Source organism: Puma concolor, chromosome D2, assembly GCF_028749965.1.
Source record: "Puma concolor isolate L17-30 chromosome D2, mPumCon1.1.hap2, whole genome shotgun sequence".
In the NCBI taxonomy this organism is placed as follows: domain Eukaryota; kingdom Metazoa; phylum Chordata; class Mammalia; order Carnivora; family Felidae; genus Puma; species Puma concolor.
Window position 1 is genome coordinate 13517374 of NC_141677.1, and position 22146 is coordinate 13539519.

General features: G+C 40.9%; 1 protein-coding gene and 1 non-coding gene across 4 annotated transcripts in view; both read left to right on the top strand.

Moving 5' to 3' along the window:
• Positions 1-3236: 3236 nt before the first annotated feature.
• The window catches only part of TOMM20 (translocase of outer mitochondrial membrane 20), a 36190-nt gene continuing 17280 nt past the window's right edge, over positions 3237-22146 (top strand). Inside the window, exons 1-5 of one of the 3 annotated variants that reach the window (XM_025915065.2) lie at positions 3241-3509; positions 8553-8599; positions 11263-11344; positions 15534-15676; positions 18847-21684. In XM_025915065.2, the coding sequence (XP_025770850.1) occupies positions 3389-3509; positions 8553-8599; positions 11263-11344; positions 15534-15676; positions 18847-18891 (438 nt within the window). In that variant the 5' untranslated portion in view covers positions 3241-3388 and the 3' untranslated portion in view covers positions 18892-21684. Of the gene's footprint in view, positions 3510-8552; positions 8600-11262; positions 11345-15533; positions 15677-18846; positions 21685-22146 lie in introns of those variants that run through there. The other 2 variants (XM_086679652.1, XM_086679651.1) reach the window with 2 other exon arrangements.
• Positions 3937-4071, top strand: LOC112851599 (small nucleolar RNA SNORA14). Its single transcript, XR_003222787.1, has one exon. It is a non-coding gene; the product is annotated as a small nucleolar RNA SNORA14 (small nucleolar RNA).

Here is a 22146-nt window from a genome sequence, read left to right on the forward strand (position 1 = left end):
CCTCTCTCTCTGCCCCTGTCCTACTCATGCTCTCTCTCTCTGTCTCTCAAAAATAAATAAACATTAAAAAAAATTAAAAACACCAGTTATGATCCACTAAGGGTATTCCACAACCCGCTAATGATCTCACAAACAAGTGCATAGGGGATTCCAGGCTGTTTCTATTTTAGGATTCTATGCTTGCATTTTACAACAGGTGTTTTAGAATGTAGAATGGTTAAGGAATAAAGCACGGATGTTGCTCTAACTGTACTTTGTATAAACATGTTGCCTGGTATATTGAACCTCATAGTAGTGACCTGAACATTTACACCATGTTTACTATGCACAACACAGGAATAACTCTTTGTTCATTCCGGAGTCATAATCTAATGGCCGTGTAGTCTGTTCAAGTTTTCAAGAGAGGAAAGTTCTAGGCCTCATGTCATCTGTGTGGCCTTGGACGAGTCTTTTCTGTTCCAACACATCTGAGGCTCAGGATATACCTCTTAACAGCTGAGGGTCACTGGCAAATTTTGGAACAGGAAAAATCAGAACGTATGTGTGCAGCACATAAGGAAAAGCTTTTTGTGTTATTCTCTTGTGTGTAAATCTCAATTACTATCTTTGGTACATAATGCATCTCCATACCCTTCCCTCTCTACCCAAGTCCAGGTAATGCATACATAACTTTGGTCCTATTTCCGGTCTTGCATTGGGGTATCAAATTCATCATCACTTAAGCAAAAGGGCTTTCCTGAATTCCTAAGTTAGGTTAGGGGCTCTAGCCCTAACCTTGCATAAGTACCCTTACAATAACTTCTGACACCAACGACCCAGAGTTAGGCCAAACTTCGTAGGTTGAGCACAGTCTCCCACAAGACTGCCTTCAGACAGCAGACAAAAGTTGGGGGGCGGGGGTTGTGTCTCCAGATCACTCTCTTATGACCAGCTTGCTGCTAGTTTGGGGGTTCCCACTACCACCTCACATTCAATAATTGGCTATAAGGACTGAACTCAGGAACATGGTATACTTAATTTTTAAAAATTTTATTTATTTAATCTCTACACCCAACATGGGGCTGGAACTCACAAGCGGAAGATCAAGAGTCCTATGCACCCCTGACTGAGCCAGTAAGGCACCCCATTATGATTACAGTTTTATTATAGCAGAAAGAAAGAAAGAAGAAAGAAAGAAAGAAAGAAAGAAAGAAAGAAAGAAAGAAAGAAAGAAAGAAGAAAGAAAAGAATGAGAGAAAAATAAAGGAAAAGAAAGAAAAAAAAGAAGAAAAAAAGAAAGAAAAAGAGAAAGAAAGAAAGAAAAAATACAAACAAACCGGCCAAAGGGAAAGACGCACAGGGAGAGGTCTGGGAGAGTCCCACAGATGAAGCTTCTGTTGTCCCCTCCCTATGGAGTCAGAACACCTCACCCTCCTAGCACATGGCACATTGGTGTAGAATTACACAGTGTATTGTCAACATGGGAGGCTCACCTGCTTCTGGGTCCTGAGTATTTATTTGGGTTTCATTATGTAGACCATTTCAATCTTCAGCTCGCCTCTGCTCCAACCCCCTGACCTTCCCAGAGGTAGGGGTGGTATTACCTGGATCAAAGCCTCAACCCTCTAACCACATGGTTGGTCTTCCTGGCCTGGCTAGCCCCCATCAGAGTGGACTCCTTAGCATAAACTGCCAGGGCTCACCTTGAGTAAGAGACATCGCTGTCACTCCCAGGGTTCAAGAGGCCCTCTTTCTATGACTGGGGACAGAGGCAGCCACATTCTTATGACACAACCCTGAAGGTCCCTTCTCTCTTCTACCCCTCTCAATTTATAGTTATTTAATGTCTTCCTAACCAAGGTTTTGTGTCTTTAAACTACTATATATAATGTTTCCAGTGATTATAAGACAACTCATGTTTTCAATTTTCTTTCACCTTTTTTTAGATCAATTCCTTTTTCTTTGAAAATTTTTATCACACAAAATAATGTTCTGAATATACACTATTTAGTTTTGTAAGTTTCTTCCAGTATGTTTACATAGTATATAAACATTAGGCAAATAATACTGGACCATTTCACTATGCTCAAAGTTTAAATTTTCATTCATCCCTAAAATTTTATGAACATCCCATGTATTACACTTTATTTCTAATCCTGAGCGTGTGGCTATTTAGCATCCCATGTTATTTCATTTTTTAAACTTGTTTTATTTATTTTTTTAAATTTACATCCAAATTAGCATACAGTGCAACAATGATTTCAGGAGTAGTTTCCTTAGTGCCCCTTACCCATTTAGCCCATCCCCCCTCCCACAACCCCTCCCACAGCCCCTCCCATAACCCTCAGTTTTCTCCCCCTCCCTGTTTTTATATTATTTTTGTTTCCCTTCCCTTATGTTCATCTGTTTTGTCTCTTAAACTCCTCATATGAGTGAAGTCATATGATTTGTCTTTCTCTAATTTCACTTAGCATAATACCCTCCAGTTCCATCCATGTAGTTGCAAATGGCAAGATTTCATTCTTTTTCGACTCCATGGTCTATACCACATCTTCTTTATCCATTCATCCATCAATGGACCTTTGGGCTCTTTCCATACTTTGGCTATTGCTGATAGTGCTGCTATAAACATCAGGGTGCCTGTGTCCCTTCGAAACAGCACACCTGTATCCCTTGGATAAATCCCTAGCAGTGCAATTGCTGGGGTCATAGGGTAGTTCTATTTTTAGTTTTTTGAGGAACCTCCATAATGCCTTCCAGAGTGGCTGCACCAGCTTGCATTCCCATCTTTCATCTTTTTTATTCATTGTTTTTCTAGGAACCAGCGAAATTTTCTTCCAAGGTTATACTGTAATATTCATTCAACCCTGAATCACTAGATTATGTTGCTCGCTGTACAGCATATTGTGACAACTTGAAAAGCAAGTTCAGTTCAATTCAAACGAGTCACAGGTTGTCTATATTACACAACAGTAACACGAAGCATTTGTCACCACTCCCTTCCATCTTTGGCACAAGCAAAGAAGTCAGCTACAATCTTTTGAGTATGTGACTGACGGCCACGCGCCGCCTTCGCGACGTCACGCTCAGCGGCTCTACCGGAAGTGCGAGGTCACTCGCAATAACGCTGACACCACCGCACATCCCGCCCGGAGGCGCCTAGGCGACTGCGTTTAGGCCCCCTGCGCAGGCGCAGAAGCGGCTCCGGCGCTGCTCTTCAGGCACTGCCGCGGACACGCCCGAGGGCCTCGCAGGCTGGGGCCGGAAGTGCGTGCTCTCGGCCTTTCCGCGTCCCTCGCGGCGAGCGACAGGTCGCAGCGGCGCGGTCCGCTGTGAGGGTTCTCGGCCAACTGCTTCTACGCGGGGCCCGACGCCGCGGCGCTCGCTCCTGCTCCTCGGTCGAGAGAAGATGGTGGGCCGGAACAGCGCCATCGCCGCCGGTGTCTGCGGGGCTCTTTTTATCGGGTATTGCATTTACTTCGACCGCAAGAGACGAAGTGACCCCAACTTCAAGAACAGGCTTCGAGAACGTGAGTGGGTCCCCTCGGCACGGGGCCTGCAGCCTCTCCCCGCCTCCGCCTGCTTGCTCCTCGCTACCGCGCGCGGGGGTGTGGGGGGTGTCGGGGGTGCGGGGGGCGTCGGGGGTGCAGGGCGGCCGCGGGCCTCCCAGGCGGAAAAAGGCGGCGGCGCCGGCTGCGCGCTCCCGGTGCCGCTTCTGCCTCTGGGGCTCCGCATGATTGCCTCCATTTTGGAGGGACGATTTTTCCCATTTTATCTTCCCCAAACATTTGCCGTATGAATGCACTCTGGTTTGTGTTATGATTGGCGGGGGGGGGGGGGGGGGTTCCTTTTGCAGTTCACCTGTTTAAACCTCTATTCGTAACTGGAGAGTCGTGTGATTTGTATTTTGCGAAATTGTGCTTGAAACTTGGCTCCGCAAATGCACCCGTATCGCTGCTGCATTCTTAAACCCTCTTGGTAGCTTTCCTGAAAATGCTTCCAAGATATGAGTGAATGCTATAGAAATTGCAGGGGAGTCCAAAGGGCTGCGCTTCTCCTGTGGCTCAGTCTTATTTCATACCTGCGACATCTTTTACGAGACATTTACAACGAGGGAGGTCGTGCCACCAAAACCTTTGTGATCTTTGAATTCCGAAGGCCTCCAAGAGTAAATTTGTAGCAATAAGAAATATTTTTGTAACTTTTCTGGGTTGTTCAGTCAAAACGCTTTCTAAAAATTAAAGCCCAGAATGTAGGAAGAAATGATTAGTCTATTTCACACTTACTGTTTGATTAAGCTGTAGCAGGTTGTCTCAGGTGTTCAGTGCCCCACGTGGCTAGTGACCTGCCCTCTTGGGGCTAGAAGATGATCTTGTACCATCTACAATATGACACCTAATTCCAGCTGTCTTCTGTTTTAGGAGGGAAGGGATACAGAGAATTTATTTTATTTACAGTTAGATAGATGGGGAGGGTGCCATTTTGGATTCAGAAACTCAGTTTTCCAGGCCCAGGTTAGTTACACATCAGCTGCATAATTTGGGCTTTCCGAATCTTAATTTTCTTAGTTGGTAAAATCAGGTGATGCCACCTGCCCCTGGTTGTTCTTGTGAAGATTGAGATGTTTGAAGTGCCCACCATCATTCCTGACCCAGAGAAAGCCCCTCTGCAAAGGCTGGCCGTAAACATTCACTAGAAATTCAGATTATTTTCTTGTAGTTTCCATTTCAGTAATAGTTGGAGGCATGGTGGTGGTGGTATGGCTACAGAGCTCTATAAAGAGTAGTAGATTAATCCTTTCTTACTTTGGAAACACTGCAATCCTATTAGAAACCTTGAGAAAACTAATTTTTGGCTGAAGAAATCACAAAAGCCGTCCTTTTAGACAAATTGAGAGATTATTTTCATAATCCCTTTTCCATCATCTTCAATCCACAATTTTTTTTCTAGCATTAGCAATGGTCTACACTGATCTCAGTGGTCAGTTGAATTATTAGCTGAGTAACCTTGGGCAACCGACTTAAAGCTTTAGTGTCCCTCTTCTGTCAAATGTTATAATACATACGGAGTTTAGTACAGTCCCTGGCACATGGTAACTGATAGATGCTAGAGATTGTTTATGAATGTAATTATTATTTGACATTTTCTTTAGGAAGTAAAACTTACATTCAGAGTAATTCTGCAATCTGTAAGTTCCTGTTTTATGTGTATTTTTAAAAGTAGATAAAGTCTCTTTTAACTTGTTAGGTTTACACAGTAGCACTTGGGACTAATTTCTAGTAAATACTGAGTCAAGGGCTGAATTTGCTTGCTGAATGTGTAACTCCCATGATTTTTCAGGCCCTTACCATCTTTCCCTTTATCATAGAGATAGTATTATGTACTGATAAGGTGACAATTAAATGGTCTCAAGAAACTAAAGCTAGAATCTTACCGGTAGAAATTTAAAGGAACTAATCCGTCTTAAAATTGGTAATTGTATCAGTCAGACATGCAACGACAATCACTCCTCTCCATCCTATTAAAAAAAAGCAACTATAAGATTGGATAGTAATGGAAAACAAGTTCCTCTCTACTGGGTTTCGTTATTTTTGTCATTTTTCATAAATTCTGGCTTAGCAAACTGGATGTACCTGTTTATTCCACAAACTTGCCTTGTTCATTTCTGAGGTAGAGGTAGAGAAGGTAGAGGAGGGACAGTAGAGTTGTTCTGCAAACTGAGAAGGCACTTTGAAACTGGAAAATCAAGCAGGTGACCCCATGGGTTTACAGTTTCATTCAGCATAACTTAACGGGGGTGGGGGGAGTCAGATGGTGATCCGGCTGCAGATTTTCCCCCGCAAAGTCCAGACCTTCGTCCGCAGATTTTATAGAGTGAAGAGACTAGCAGAAGAGCATTGTTGCAAGATCGAAGGGTTCGCATGCATCTCAAAGCGTTTGCATTGACCTAAATGACAGCTAACCTTTAATTATATATTGTGGCACTACGTGTGCGTCAGGAAGGAGAAAGACTATGTTCTCTCTCTCAGATTCGTGGGGGGGCCAAGAAAAAGCCTTCCCCAGTCCTCACCTTGGGCCTTTCTGAGGCACGTGCATTAATCTCCAAGGGTCCAGGAACACACAGTCCCAGGAGAGGTCATCCAGTGAGCTTGAACAAGACGGAAGGCCAAAGATGGAGTCAGTATTGTCGCCACTCTTAACGACTTCTCGCCAGCATATAGAGGCAATACAGAGTAGTGTTTGAGTACACACGTTCTGAACTTCAGCTGCTTGCTTTTGAATTGCCCCTCCGCCAGTTATTAGTTGTGACCTTGGTAAATTTTCTCAAGTGGAAATGCTAATCATACCTGTCTTAGTGTTCCTGAGGAGTAGGTAAGCCAGTTGATACTTAGAATAGTGTCTGGCGTGTGGCATCTAAAACTTACTGAGTGCTTACCCTTCACATCTGAGTGTTCCTTTGTCTTCATGTCTGGCTCTTCTGTGCAGTCTTCCACTCCTCTTCTGGTCGTGGCAATCTCCTTCCAGCACTGGTGATGTTTAGTAATTACTTGATATAGTATGGTATTCATTATTTTCTGCCTAAAGACAGACACACGGGGGACGGCTGGGTGGCTCAGCAGGGGTGGCTCGGTTGGTTAAGGGTCCCACTCTTGATTTTGGCTTAGGTCGTGATCTCACACTTCCTTGAGATCTGAGCCCTGCCTGACAAGGTGGAGCCTGCTTGGGATTCTCCCTTCCTCCCTCTTCCCCCTCCCCCGTTTGTGTGTGCGCATGTGTGTACTCTCTCTCCCTCAAAATGAATAAACATTTAAAAAAAAGAAAAAGGGCTGTCTTCACTTGATCTTAGCCAAAAGGCCAGGAAGCGATGGACTGTCTTCAAGTTTACATACAAGATCAGCTTATTTAACCTATATTGTTTTGTTGACACTGCTAGAATTGTATTTAAGTCTTAGAGTTGTAGCACTTTAGGTACACTGGGGGCTAGAGTTGGCAAGAGCTACTGGTGTGGTTAAACCCAGTTTGTAAGGGGAGATAAGAAATTTCCTGGACCACAGTAAATTAACCCATCTCCCTGCAGTTAGGCAAACAGGTCACTACCTCTTCAGTCATGCACTGATTAGACTTGGATTTATAGAACACTAAGGTTTTCAGAGGACATTTGCTTGTCTTTTATGGCTTTTGTTCCTCGTAGTAGTAAGATTAAACATGCCTTATCTTTGCAGAGTTAAGAGATTTATTTGCCAAAGATCACCCACATAATAAGCATTTGAGTCTTACCTTTCTTAGCTCTGCCACAGTCTCCATGTTACCGGTAGTTTTAATGATTAGTAATGCAGCATGGCACAACTCCTAAGCTGAGGAGCTGGTGTCGAACTATCTCGGTACCACATGCATACTGAGGTCGTTCATTACCAACTCCTCGTGTGGCACGTGATAAACCGGACACAGTTAAGAAATATTTTACGTGCATTAACTCATTTAATCTTCACAAGAACGCTGTGAAGCATGTACTGTTCTGGACCAGTTTTACATCCGGAGAAAGTGGGGTACGGGTTCCTGTAACTTGTCCTGGGTCACACTAGTAGCGAGAAGAGCTGGGGTAGAAGCAAAGCTAGTGCTTCCTCTGTGCTAACACTCCTTCATGTGGAGTATATAATTAAATAGCAATTTAAAATACCGTTGGTGTCCTTTATTGATTTGGCTTAAGGGTTGACTAACTGATGATTAAGATTTTAAACATCACTTGCTTCTGAGATAGGTAGTATTGCCTTTTCATATCAAAAACAAGACAAAACAAAACAAAACAACTTCCAGAGTGTAGGCAGAAGTTTTTTTCTTTTATTTTTTTTCCAGTGTTTAATTTTGAGAAAGAGACAGAGTGTGAGCATGGGAGGGGAGGGCGGGGGGAGACACAGAATCTGAAGCAGGTCCCGGGCTCTGAGCTGTAGGCACAGAGCCCCACAGGGGGCTTGAACTCATGAACTGTGAGATCATGACCTGAGCTAAAGTCAGACGCTTCACCGACTGAGCCACCCAGGCTCCCCAGCAGTGGTTTTTTTCCTTAACCAGCCAGCAGTAGTTAAGAATTTTGCAGTGCATTTCTGAACACTGTCTTCTTACCCCCTCTTTTTTCCCATTTAGGAATGTCAGATAGCTTTCAGCATGCAGTGAAGATTAAATCTGTTATATTTCAGTTATAATACGTTCTAACAGCAGTGGCTTAATTCTTGCTTGTGTTTCATGTCCTGTATAGGCGGGGGGGGGGGGAGGGGGGCGCTTGCTCTGCTTGTGGTATTTAATTAATCAGCTCTTACAACTGTCTGTCTTGAAAATTGCTGATCTTGGTGCCCCAGAGGGAAGGAAAAAGCTCTTGCTCAGAAATGTCACATTGTCCGTAGCTCATTGACCAGAACTATTTATAAGACCTTGACAAATCACAAGGAGACAGGAGAATATAGGAGAGCCCTACTCAGGGATGTTTTGCAAATAGCATATATGACTGTCACAGCAGTTTGACTTCTTTTGATTCCCATTTTAATGATGATAAAGTGAAAATATTCCATGTCTTGCAGGACGAAAGAAACAAAAGCTTGCCAAGGAGAGAGCTGGACTTTCCAAGGTAATACTTAATCTGTTTTTTTGTTTAGGTTGTATAATATACTTCATACCTCACTTGAAATGTGTATTTTGAGAAAGCTAGTTGATAACAGGCGTTGATTTTTTTATTTTAAAATACAATTTGTTGTGGGGCGCCTGGGTGGCACAGTCGGTTAAGCGTCCGACTTCAGCCAGGTCACGATCTCGCGGTCCGTGAGTTCGAGCCCCGCGTCGGGCTCTGGGCTGATGGCTCAGAGCCTGGAGCCTGTTTCCGATTCTGTGTCTCCCTCTCTCTCTGCCCCTCCCCCGTTCATGCTCTGTCTCTCTCTGTCCCAAAAATAAATAAACGTTGATAAAATACAATTTGTTGTTTCTCGGAATAGTTAAGTCAGTTCAACTGCAGATTATCCGGTCCATCATTATTTCCTCCCTGTTGTCCCTAACCGCAGACAGTTTATTACATGAGCAATATTTAAGGGGCAATAAGATGATACTCTCCAGAAAACAGTTCTACCAAAAGGTTCAAACTTTCTCACTCAGCTGCTTCAGAATAATACAATACAACATTAATTATTAATTTTCCTTTGTTCAGCTTCCTTTAAAAGAACCACATGTTATTTGTTTTCAGAAGTTATATAGGATTATTCATAGCCTCTGATCCAGAATCCCACCGTGTGGCACATTTTTACCTTGATGTAATATGTACATATAGATATAAATCTTTCTACTTTTTTCTTTTCATAGATCCTGTGTTCATGATTATTTTTAATGACTACATAGGTTTCTCTGCTTGATAAAAAAATGTTCTGTGACATGTGTAAGTCAAGTAAGTAAATGTTAGTCATTGCACATATACCTCATATACCTTTTCTTTTTTATTAGAATTAGTTCCATTGCTTGGATTCCCAGGACTTGGACTACTGGATCAGTAGTGGTTCTTTTTAAAGCAAGTTGGAAAAAAAGAAAAAGAAAAGAAAAAAATACCAAGTTGGAGCAAGGAAAAATGAAATCCATAACTGTTATATTTTGTTGTTGTGATACAATTGAGTAATCCCAACATAGCTAAAAGACTGGACGTGATGATAGGGAAGTGAAACTGAGAGGTGGCCCCTTTGTTCCATTATGTCCAGACTCCCTTTCTGAAATACGTAGTATGTTCATAATATTTCAGTAACCTTTTTTGTCTCGACATGAGAAAGTAGGTTAGACACATGCACCCTGTGTATTTTCAGATTCAGGTGTAATCACATTCTTGCCTGTGTTGGGCTGGTTGATGAAAGATGCCTCTACTTTCAGAAATTTAAATTTTTTGTGTGTTTGTTGGTAATGAGAATGTATAGAAGTCAGGAATCAAAAACTCCCAGTAATAGAAGTCTAGGTTTTTAAATAAAACAGGCCTTTTTTTTTTTTTTTTTTTTTTTAGGTTTATTTATTTTGAGAAAGAGCATGAGCAGGGGAGGGTCAGAGAGGGAGAGAATCCTAAGCAGGCTCTGTGCTGTCAGTTTGAGGCCTGATGCGGGGCTTGAACTCATGAATCGTGAAATAATGACCTGAGCCAAAGTTAAGAGTCAGATGCTTAACTGAGCCACCCAGGTACCCCAAAACAGGACTTTTTATTTTTATTTTTATTTTTTATTTTATTTATTTTAATTTTTTTTTTAACGTTTATTTATTTTTGAGACAGAGCATGAACAGGGGAGGGGCAGAGAGAGAGGGAGCCACAGAATCTGAAACAGGCTCCAGGCTCTGAGTGGTCAGCACAGAGCCTGACGCGGGGCTCGAACTCACAGACTGTGAGATCATTACCTGAGCCGAAGTTATATGCTTAACCGACCAAGCCACCCAGGCACCCCAAAACAGGACTTTTTAATAATAGGTTTACATTTTTTGAAAAGACAAGTCCTGGGGCACCTGGGTGGCTCATTCAGTTAAGCAGTTAACCTTTGGTTTTGGCTCAGGTCAGGGTTTGTTGGTTTGAGTCCCGCATGGGGCTCTGTGCTGACAGTGCGGAGCCTACTCGAAATTCTCTCTCTGCTCCTCTGTCCCTCAAAATAAACAAACTTAAAAAAAATAATAAAGAGGTAAGTCTTATAGCTAGTGGCGTTATGTATTACCGTAGTCTGATAATATGTAACAAACTACAAAACCAAAAACTTAAGTAAAGCTACTTATTAACAGTTTGTGTTAGCAGAGAAATTAGGAGTAGCTCAGATGTTCAACAAACAGATTGTGATTATGCAATCCTGTATTTCTCCATGGAATAGTCTCCTACCATTTACATGCAGTCTTTTAGATGGATGTAAAATCTATTCAAAATAATGGATCAGAGGAATAGTTGGTTATAGTTATATAAAAACGTATAATAATGGGGATCAAAATTGTGTAAATAGTAAATTGCATATTTTATGGTATAGATAATTGTAGTCTTCATTTTTTTAAGTTTGATGCACAGCTTTCTAAGAACTGTTCTAATTTCAGTTTAATCAGTAAGGTTTTTTTTGCATTCATTTAAATGTAGATACTAAACTGTAATGCTTGTGAGTATTGAAGAGTAAATTTATCATTTTTTATAATGAGCTCTTCAGTTTTTTGTTCTTTTGTTTTTAGTGCAATGATTTTCTGTGTATTGGTTATATTCCCAGCATAATTTTGGTATCATGTATTAAATGTTCTGTTTCCAAACAGTTACCTGACCTTAAAGATGCAGAAGCTGTTCAGAAATTCTTCCTTGAAGAAATACAGCTTGGTGAAGAGTTGCTAGCCCAAGGTAATAATCATTAAAAGACTAGGAAATTAGAATTCCTCACACTAATACAAATCTGTGGTGGTAAGGGACTTTTTTGTGTGTAGTACGTACAGCAGCTGTTAAGAAAGGTATTCTAATATTTCATGACAAGTCACTTAATAATGGGAGGATTATTTTATGTAAGACTGACTCTTGGGGCACCTGGGTGGCTCAGTTTAAGTGTCTGACTCTTGATTTCAGCTCAGGTCATGAGCCCTATGTCCGTCTGCACACTGTGCATGGAGCCTGCTTAAGATTCTCTCTGCCTTTCTCCTCACCTAGTGCGTGTGCACTCACTCTCTTTAAAAAAAAAAAAAAAAAAAAAAAGGAAAGAAAATTGGCTCTAGAAGTGAATACTTGCTGTGGGTTATCCTTGTCCATAATATGTTTTGAGTGAATTTTAAGTTTACTTGATACATGATACAGAGAATATAGTAAGTAATCTTTACAAGTGAGGTATTTTTTAGCAATTTAGAGAATATAGTCCTAATGCAATATATAAATAGTAACTGGAAGAATATGCTTCCTCAGCTTCTTCACCTAATCTTTAGTAGGTCTTTTCCAGTATTTATAGGAAGGAATGGGTCATATAATTCCTGGAGAAGGTTAATTTACCTGTCAGGGTCGCACAGTGAGTTCACGGTGCTTAATTTCAGGACCAGTGAACTGAATCTGATCTAGAGTTTAGGCTTTGTGCATTATGTATTCAACTAAGGATTAAGAGTTCTGTTTGGTAGTTCAGTCAGTTGAGCGCGACTGACTCATTTCGGATCAGGTCATGATCTCGTGGTGTGTGAGATCAAGCCCTGCATGGAGCTCTGTGCTGACAGTGCAGGGCCTGCTTGGGATTCTCTCTCTCCCTCTCTCTCTGTCCCTACCCTGCTCACGCACGTTCTCTCTCTCTCTTTCTCAAATAAGTAAACTAGAAACAAAAGTTCTTTTTCTAAAACATTACTATTATGAAGTTAAAATGCTCACACTGACAAATTGAAAACTATAATTCAGGGGCGCCTGGGTGGCTCAGTCGGTTAAGCGGCCGACTTCAGCTCAGGTCATGATCTCGCGGTTTGTGAGTTCAAGCCCCGCGTCGGGCCCAGTGCTGACAGCTCAGAGCCTGGAGCCTGTTTCAGAATCTGTGTCTCCCTCTCTCTGACCCTCCCCCGTTCATGCTCTGTCTCTCTCTGTCTCAAAAATAAATAAACGTTAAAAAAAAAAAAAAAAAAAAGAAAACCATAATTCAGTAATTTAGAGTCTTAAATGTATTTGTAAATTTTTAGTGTCAAATTACCTTTTATTTCAAAAGTAGCTTTGAAGTAGTAGTTGCTGTCGTTGATAAAAATGGTATCAAGTGTCAAGTTTTTTTTATGCTCATTGCTGTATCTTAGATTTGGATAGTATTGAACTGCACAGTGTAGGTCATTTGTGGTTATTTTACCTGTTTTTATGGAAAGAGATTAAAGGTTTGAGGTGGTGGTGATGTGTTACTTTTGATCACGTTTTCCCCTTCCCAATAATTTCTTTGCTTTGATTTTTTCTTTAAGAAATAATTGTCTTATTTGGATGGTATAGTAGGCTGATAATATTTATAAATCAAAATGGGGGGGCGCCTGGGTGGCGCAGTCGGTTAAGCGTCCGACTTCAGCCAGGTCACGATCTCGCGGTCCGGGAGTTCGAGCCCCGCGTCAGGCTCTGGGCTGATGGCTCAGAGCCTGGAGCCTGTTTCCGATTCTGTGTCTCCCTCTCTCTCTGCCCCTCCCCCATCCATGCTCTGTCTCTCTCTGTCCCAAAAATAAATAAACGTTGAAAAAAAAATTTTTTTAATAAAAAAAAAAATAAATAAAAAAAAAAAATAAATCAAAATGGGAATGGCTTACGAGAAAATAATCTTGGCTTTTTTACCCCAGTTCATTAAGAAACCTGTGAGGTTTGGGGCGCCTGGGTGGCGCAGTCGGTTAAGCGTCCGACTTCAGCCAGGTCACGATCTCGCGGTCCGTGAGTTCGAGCCCCGCGTCGGGCTCTGGGCTGATGGCTCAGAGCCTGGAGCCTGTTTCCGATTCTGTGTCTCCCTCTCTCTCTGCCCCTCCCCCGTTCATGCTCTGTCTCTCTCTGTCCCAAAAATAAATAAACGTTGAAAAAAAAAAAAAAAAAGAAACCTGTGAGGTTTAATCATAGGGTAATAGTAAAGCACTTAAATCCTCATAGGGCTCATTTAAGAGGCTGTATTAAATATCCGAACAGAAAAATCTGCATGGATAGGGATATCTGTGTCTAAGGGTATAGGTTGTATATCGATTCATGCAAACAAATTCTCAGAATTTTTTGTTGATGCTCATAAATATGTCTATCAAAGTTTTCTTCTTTCTCCCAAAATATAAACATTATTTTAAATTACTTATAGTCCAAACTACTAGAGTATAGTGCATTAATTACTTCTATTTGGATTATCTCGAAGATCCATGTGTTGTGGCCATCTGTCTGACTTGAACTGTTAGATCCAGATTGAGAAGGACAGTAACTCATAGTGGTTGAGGGGGAAGGTGAAGGAGGGACAGGGAAGAGTTATTTTTCTTCCCAAGTTCATGTTCCACACTTTAACTCAATACCATACAGAGGGTTACTTAACAACTCTGCCAAGCTGCTTTTTTTCCCAGTGGAAACTACCAGCCCAGCTCAAGGTTGAAGAGTCAGGTGGTTAGAATTAGGGGAAAAGTCAACATCAAAGTAAGCCAAGTGAAGGCATAATTGACTTAGGCAGTAAACTTCATTTCACATGGTCTCCTCCATCTAGGGGTCTTCCATAAGCATATTCTGTTAACTGAGCCAGATCTCATCTTAGGATACCTTGAATGGGCTCAGGTCTACAAACTAGAGAGGAAATGGTTTCATCTGCATTGAATTGCTTTGGTTGGTCATTAACTGTTTGCATTGTTTTTAGAAATATTAGGAGGTGTCTCAGAATCCCCTGTGTTCTACACTAACACTCCAGTAGTAGCTTTATTTCCATTTAATAATCAGAATTAATATCCCCAGGCAACAGTGTAAATTCCCTACATTGCTGTAAATTCAACGGCATGAGGATTCAGTGGCCAAGTGGTGTTTTAATTTCCAAGTTAATGGAGTCATTTGTCCCCTGATGAAAGTCAAAGCCCAGGCTGAAGACCTAAGTCTTAATTTTCTTTTTTATAATTTTTTTTTTTTTTTTTTTAATTTTAGGGAGAACATGAGCAGAGGAGAGGGGCAGGGAGGTTAGGGCAGAGGTGGGGTGGTGGGGGGCGGGGGGAGAGAGAGAGAGAGAGAGAGAGAGAATGAGAATGAATTATAAGCAGGCTCCACGCTTACTGCAGAGCCCGACGTGGGGTATGATCCCACGACCCCTGGGATCATGACCTGCGCCACAATTAAGAGTCAGATGCTCCACTGACCGATCTACTCAGGCACCTCAGTCTTTTGTGTTTTTTATTTTAAATACTTCTTTGTAGAGTTGTACTTTCTTCAGTCTTCAGATTTTCTCAAGTGAAAATGTTAAAGCAGGCAGTTCCTCTTCATACACCATTCTTCAGTCACTTACTCGGTCATTTTCTTCTTCAGGGTCAGAAAACTTCGCTTACTGGTTTCTTATAGAGGCTGTGACTCCGGAGCAGGCACATGAAAGAGATGCGCAGGGTGGTGGGTGGACAGGACGGGAGTCTTTCGCCGTCCAGATGCACCACCCTCCTAGGGTTTTTTCTGTATCTGCTTGTGATGCCATTCAGATAGTGTAAGCGATTAGTGTAAAGTGAACTTGGACTTCTTTTCCACCTCAGTCCCCAGTCTTCAGTTCTTTCTTCTTATAGAAAAGTACTGTTCCATTGTTAGCAATTTTTAATATGTTGCAGAAATATTCTAAGTCTGTAAACGGTAATATACTTGCATATTTCTGCACTGAATTTCTCCCCTTCTGTGTGTGTTTTGAAGATCCTTTCATATCTGTGCATATGATCTGATTCGTTCTTATTAATGGTTTCATAATACTCACTTATATGAAGGTACCGCAGATTATTTCCAGGCTTTTACTTCTTTGATGATTTTGGTCATGATCACTTGGAAACGTAGTGAAGGCTGTACAGTTGAGTTTTTGACAGAGGCAAACAAAGGCTTTCCGGGTCACGTTACTTTTATGTAAATCTTCCAGGTGAATATGAGAAGGGTGTAGACCATCTGACAAATGCGATTGCAGTGTGTGGACAGCCACAGCAGTTGCTGCAAGTGTTACAGCAAACTCTTCCACCGCCAGTGTTCCAGATGCTTCTGACCAAGCTTCCGACAATTAGTCAGGTGAGAATTTGAAATGTTAACAAAAGTGAGTAGAATATAAAAAAAGAAATGTTTTAGGGACATGGACTTTTAAAAATTAGTGAAACCATAAAGGCCATTCTTACTGTTACAAAGAAAAATTAGTCTAGTGAACATGATGAAATTCTGAAACTCTTTCTTGGGATGAAATCAGAATTGGAGATACCCGTGCTTGAAAATGGTCTTCCCCTGATAACATTTGAGTGAGTGGTCATAAGATCTAGTCATTGTGCCCTCTGTGCGGATCAGAAAGTGTGTCTCAGGGGCACGTGGGTGGCTCAGTCAGTTAAGCATCTGACTCTAGATCTCAGCTCAGGTCTTGATCTCAGGGTCCTGAGTTCAAGCCCCACTTTGGGCTCTGTCGTGAGTGTGAAGCCTAGTTCAAACAAAAAAAGAAAGAAGTGCGTCTCATAGTATTAAATCTCAGACCTTGGTATTCACATACCAAAATTCAGGCCCCTCTCACCTACTTTCTAAAAGTAGCTTTCTACCTTCTCCTGTGAGCCCATGCATTCAGTGAAGTGGCCTGGCAGAGGACAGAGGAGCTAAGATGGCACAGCCTGAAACTAGATCATAAAGGATTGTAGATTGCCTCTGACCTCACTTGTCTAAAGGCCCCAGTGCCTCCGCTTTTGCCAAGGTGGGCTTTGAGCTTGGAGCTATTTAACTACATCCTCAAATCTGTATTGAATACAGTACCATTTGTATAAAAGATGACTTATAACTTAAGAGTTGATTAAAATTGCATTCTGTTCATTTTTAATCGTCTCCAGGAACTGAAATGAATCTATTTTTTGGAACAGTTTGTGTATTCATGTGTTAATTCCCAGAGTTGATGTGATTAAAAATTAATAAAATGACTGGTTAGTTCTTCAAACTGATCTTTATTCAACTAGTTGGAGAAGGGACTAGAAAGAAAACAAAGTCCCCAAAGATTTAAGGGAGAGGGTTGAAAAAGCAAAGATTTGGTCTTAAACCTTTTTATTTAGACTAATGTGGCTCCTAGCGTGTCTGTATCAGAATCCTCTTAGAGTGTCTACTCTTGGAAAGGCAGCATAGCGCGGTGCTTTTGGAAGATTGACCTGAGGGTGAGGTCTTTTGAAATGTGGATGAGTTTGGGATGAAGCCTGAATTCCTCTTTATAAAAATGGCCTCCTTTACTTAGTTAACTTATCTCATATTATTTTGACATATTTTCAAATGCTAATTTTGGAAGTACTTTCTTGTATGAGGACTTCGGAGCATTTTCAGGCCAAAAAGGGAAATGTTTGGAGGCTAAGATGACCAGTAAAAAATCAGTATTCTTAGTTTATGTGGGAGTGAAAGAGATCTTAAATTCTTTTTGGTTTTAGTTATATAATTGACCAACCTCTAAAACAGTGCATGTTATTCTTCCTTTATTAACTTGGATTTTGAAATGGGACTGACCGCATGATCATTATTTTCTTTGATAACAGTGTTTTAAGAGTGTTAAATGTTGAAATTGTAGAATGGGTAAACTTTAGCAAGATTTGATTTCTTTGACTGCAGAGGACATCTCCCCTCCCCCCCCCCTTAAAAATTTTTTTGGGAGGTGCCTGGGTGGCTCAGTCGTTTAAACATGACTCTTGATTTCAGCTTGAGTCATGATCTCATGGTTTGTGGGTTCGAGCCCCACATCAGGCTCTGTGTGCTGGTGCGGAGCCCACTTGAGATTCTCTCTCTTTGCTCCTCCTCTGCACATGTGTGCACATTCTTTCTCTCTCTCTCTCTCTCTCTCACAAAATAAACTTGAAAAAAAAATTCTGGTTTTAATTGAAGTGTTGTTGACACAAAATGTTACATTAGTTTCACATGTACTGCTTACTGATTTAACAGGTATACTTTATGGTCTGCTTTTCTCACTGATGTCTCACCACACAACATTGTTAAACGATTGTGGGCTATATTCCCTATGCTGTACTTGTTATTCCCGTGACTCATTCATTCCATAACTCGGAGTCTGTACCTCCCACTCCCCTTCGCTCGCTTTGCCTATGCCCCCTCCCCCACTTCCCTTCTAGCAGTTGCCAGTTTGTGTTTATGGGTCTCTGTTTTTTTGTTCGTTTTGTTTTTTAGATTCCACATATAAGTGAATTCAGATAGTGTTCATCCGTGTCTGACTTAATTCACATAGCCTAATACTTCCATACTGCCGTTAGCAAGATCTCGTTCTTATGGCTGAGTAATAGTCCATTAAATTATATACATGCCACTTCTTTATCCATTCATCTATTGATGGACACATAGTTTGCTTCCATATCTTGGCTATTGTAAATAATGCTGCAATAAACATAGGGTTGTGTACATCTTTTCGAGTTAGTATTTTCATTTTCTTTGGATAAATAACCGGCAATGGAATTGCTGGATCGTATGGTATTCCTATTTAAATTTTTTAAGGAACCTCTTTACTGTTTGCCACAGTGGCTGCACCGATTTACGTTCACACCAGCAGTGCACAAGTGTGCCCTTTTCTCCCCATCCTTGCCAACACTTATTATTTGTCTTCTTGAGTCTAGCCATTCTGACAGGTGTAAGGTGATGCTCCTTGTGGTTTTGATTTGCATTTCCCTGACGATGAATGATGGTGAACCTCTTTGCATGTGTCTGTTGGAAAAATGTCTCTTCAGGTGCTCTGCTCATTTTTAATCAGATTATTAGGTTTTTTTCTTGGTGTTGAGTTGTATGAGTTTTTTATATTTTTTTGATATTAATTCCTTGTTGCATATATCATTTATGAATATCCTCCAGTTCAGTACATTGCCTTTTCATTTTGTTGGTTTCCTTTGCTGTGTAAAAGCTTTTTGTTTTGGTATAGTTGCAATAGTTTATTTTTGCTTTTGTTTCCTTTGCATGAGGACACATGCTTAGAAATATGTTGCTAAGGTCAATGCCCAAGGGATTACGATCTGTGTTTTCTTCTAGTTTTATGGTGTCAGGTCTCATACTTAGGTCTTTAATTCTTTTTTGAGTTTACTTTTGTGTATCGTGTAAGAGTGTTCCAGTTTCATTTCTTTGCATGTAGCTGTCCAGTTTTCCCAGCACCATTTGTTGAAGAGACTGTCTTTTCCCGTTGTATATTCTTGCCTCCTGTAAAGGACATTTAAAAATTAAATTTTTTTTTTCTCTTTCAGAGAATTGTAAGTGCTCAGAGCTTGGCTGAAGATGATGTGGAATGAAAAACCAATATCAACATAATCTCAATTAAAAATATTTTTAAAATCTTAACTCGGAAGATGAGCAGCTCTGGGGGAATAAGGGCAAATAGGCTGGTTATGGACTGTCCTACACTGAAATCTACCAAAGTTAATTTTTACTTTGTGTAGATCCATTTGTCTGTTTTATTTATTTTTCCCAGTGAAAAGTGTATTTTGATAGAAGTCTTTTCATTTTATAAATACACTACGAGTTACCGAAATATCATGGATTTATTTTATTCCTAAAATGTGCAATTAAAATGTACATATAGCGTCACATTTCTTACGTTAAAAACTCTGCCTAGTTTTGAAAGATAGGCCAAGAAAATGTAGGAGAAAGTTGAAGAATGCACGTGTTTTTGTTTTTGTTTTTTTTAAAGCTAGTTCATTTTGTTCTACATAAAAGAATTGGATGGAAACCTGCTTTATCAAAACTAAGCATTAAAATCTTTGAGAGGTCATTTCTTTCCTTTTAATCTCTTAATACGTGAGATGTGCTGCTGTGCTGTATTAACTCACCTCCCTGTGTATTTGTCTTGAAATGTTTTGTTTAAACCAGTGGGCTTAATGTGTTCTGGATATTTATCTCCATGCATTTTAGCTGTATGTAGTTGCAGATAGCACTGGGAATTAGATCTGTGTCATTCTTAATCTAGCCATGTGAGCTTCACTAATTACTGTCTGCCCTCTTTCCTCTTTATAAATGAGGCAGTTGGTCTGCTAATTCAGAGAAGTGTCCCTTTCAGCTTTTAATTCATTTGTTTCTGTTTAGCATCTATTTTCAAATCCACCTTTTCCTGAGGTATATGTTTGTTTGGACAACCAGGCCTTGCATTTTTTTATACTCTGAATTTTGCATGCTTGCCTGACTTTGTATTTTTGAGTTGATTCCCCCCTCACCCCCCACCTTTTTTTAAAGATCTAACTTGTGTTGGTTTTCACCGAAATCCTATGGTTCTGTCACTGTCGTAAATCTGAAACTTAACTTTTAGGTAGCCGGGATGATACGCTTGTAAAATGTTTGTTCCCTTTGCTTTTATCTTCAGTGTATCTCCTTAATCCTCTTTCATTTATCAAGTTACAATGAGAATAAGGTGTAACCTTGTAGCTGAAGACTTGGAAAGAATGGAGGTGTTTTCAAAATAGTGACATGTTTTCTGCAGTCACAGATTCATCATCGGGCCTGAGAATAAAGATCCTTGGTACTTGCTGTCATCTGTTGAACTGAGTAACAATTCCTCCCTGTATAGGTTGCCTTTACTCTATCTAAAAATCTGGAGAGATCCCAAAGACTTTGCTTAGGTACCAGACTTTTTATTTTGTTTTACTTACAAATTTTCCTTAACCTTGGGTTTTTGTTGTGGTTGAGATCTAAAGGAGAGCGTTTGCAGTATGGTTCTAAGTTTTTGCCTCTGGACATCCCCACACCCTTTGGCAGGTCACATTACATCTCTGAACTTACCTCCTAGTATTCTCGTCTGTAAAAGAACATCAGACCATGCGACTCAGACATTTAAGGACTCTTCCTTGTGTATCTTTCACATGTGTAATCCTGAACCCTTAAACAGTGTGCTTTTATTTTTGATAACACCCAGCCTGCTCTTTTGTGGGGATAGGGAGGTGACCAGTGCAAACATGCTAGTTAGTCGGTTTTACCAATAGGTCCCAAATCCAAAGCGGGGCAATGGCGATTGGTCAGTGATTGACCACATCGGTAGGAAACAAGCTTTTGTCCTGTGCCCACCCCAGCCAGAGGGAGTGTTGAGACCAGGGGCATCCAGAATATAGGTTAGAGTTAGTATATAGAGGCAAGAACAAGGGGCAGGCAGCTTGGCAAGGGAGGAATGGACCCAGAGAAACTAAGGACTAGCTGGAGGAGTGAGGGGTTAGCTTAGCTGTGTGGGAGGATGTGAAGGCTATATGCTCTGGAGAATTCTGTACTCTGAGCTGGGTATCACTTAGTTTTCTGAAAAATAACCAGCTTTGATGTAATACTTGTTGAAAAGGCTGTGGTATCTTCCCATTAGAGCTGATTATGCTGTCATTTTCTTACTTAAATGATGGTTTTCAGAACAGGTGCCACTTCTGAAAGTCGTTTTGTTAAAAAACAAAACAAAACAAACCCAAGCAAGGTTTTCCCCAGATACTTAATGTGCTGAACACCATTTCCTATCTAAAGTTTTAAATGGTGATGGAACCACGCAGTCAGTAGGGGTGATGCTGGCCCAGTGGTCCTCAGCCCAAGATTTAGGTAGAGTGGTGACAACCTGAGTGCGCCCATGTCCTAATGTTGCATGCTTGGGTACTGTCTTTGGAAATGGAAATATGTATTTGTGTATGTTGGTGCGCTTCCTTGGGAAAGATCAGTTTTTCGATTCCACAGTTATACTTCAGGTGAAGGCACACTTAAGATGGGCTTACCTGACTGTGTCCTGCTAGCCTGTTAACAGATGACTAGGACTTAACATTCACATTGAACTTCTGTAAAGTACATAAAACCTAGTACGGTGGCCATAGTAGGCACTCAGTAAATGTTTGAGTCCTCTTACCCTTCGGTAATTGGTTTTTTTTTTTTTTAACTAAATTTCTGCTTTTCTGACCTTGTTGAACCAACTTCTGGACCAGAGTATTAATGAAATATTGCCGAAGAGAGTTTGAGAAAATTGGTATATGATGCAGATATTACACAAAATTCTTTCTTGTAACAAAAAATGCAGTTTTATTATTGCTTGTGCCTCAGCTGTTTTAAGTGAATATTAAAGGGCTTGGAGAACATGTTGGCTTGGTGTGTATTTGCAGAAGTGAAATCTGAATTTGATGACTGGCAGTGGTGGTACCTGCCTCTAGGTTGACATCCCTTAGAGAAGGTTGACAGTTGGGCAGCTCCTCCCAGGAAAAGGCACATTTGCCTTTGACTTCATATCCCAGGTTAAGAACCCCTGCTTTAATGTCAGCTGGTGAGGATTCTGGGTCATCGTGATTACCCAAGTTTAACAGGTACCTGGAAGGATTGCTAAAGCACATTGCTGGGCAGCAGGTCAGACCCAGGAGCACATTTTCAGTATTTCTTTTTTTAATTAAAAAAAAAAAAAGTGATTTTCTTTTAAGTAAACTCTGTGCCCAACTTGGGGCTCGAACTCATGACCCCAAGGTCAAGAATCACATGGTGTATGCACTGAGCCGGCCAGGTGCCCCCTGTTAGCATTTCTAATGAGTTCCCAGGGTTTGGTGATGCTG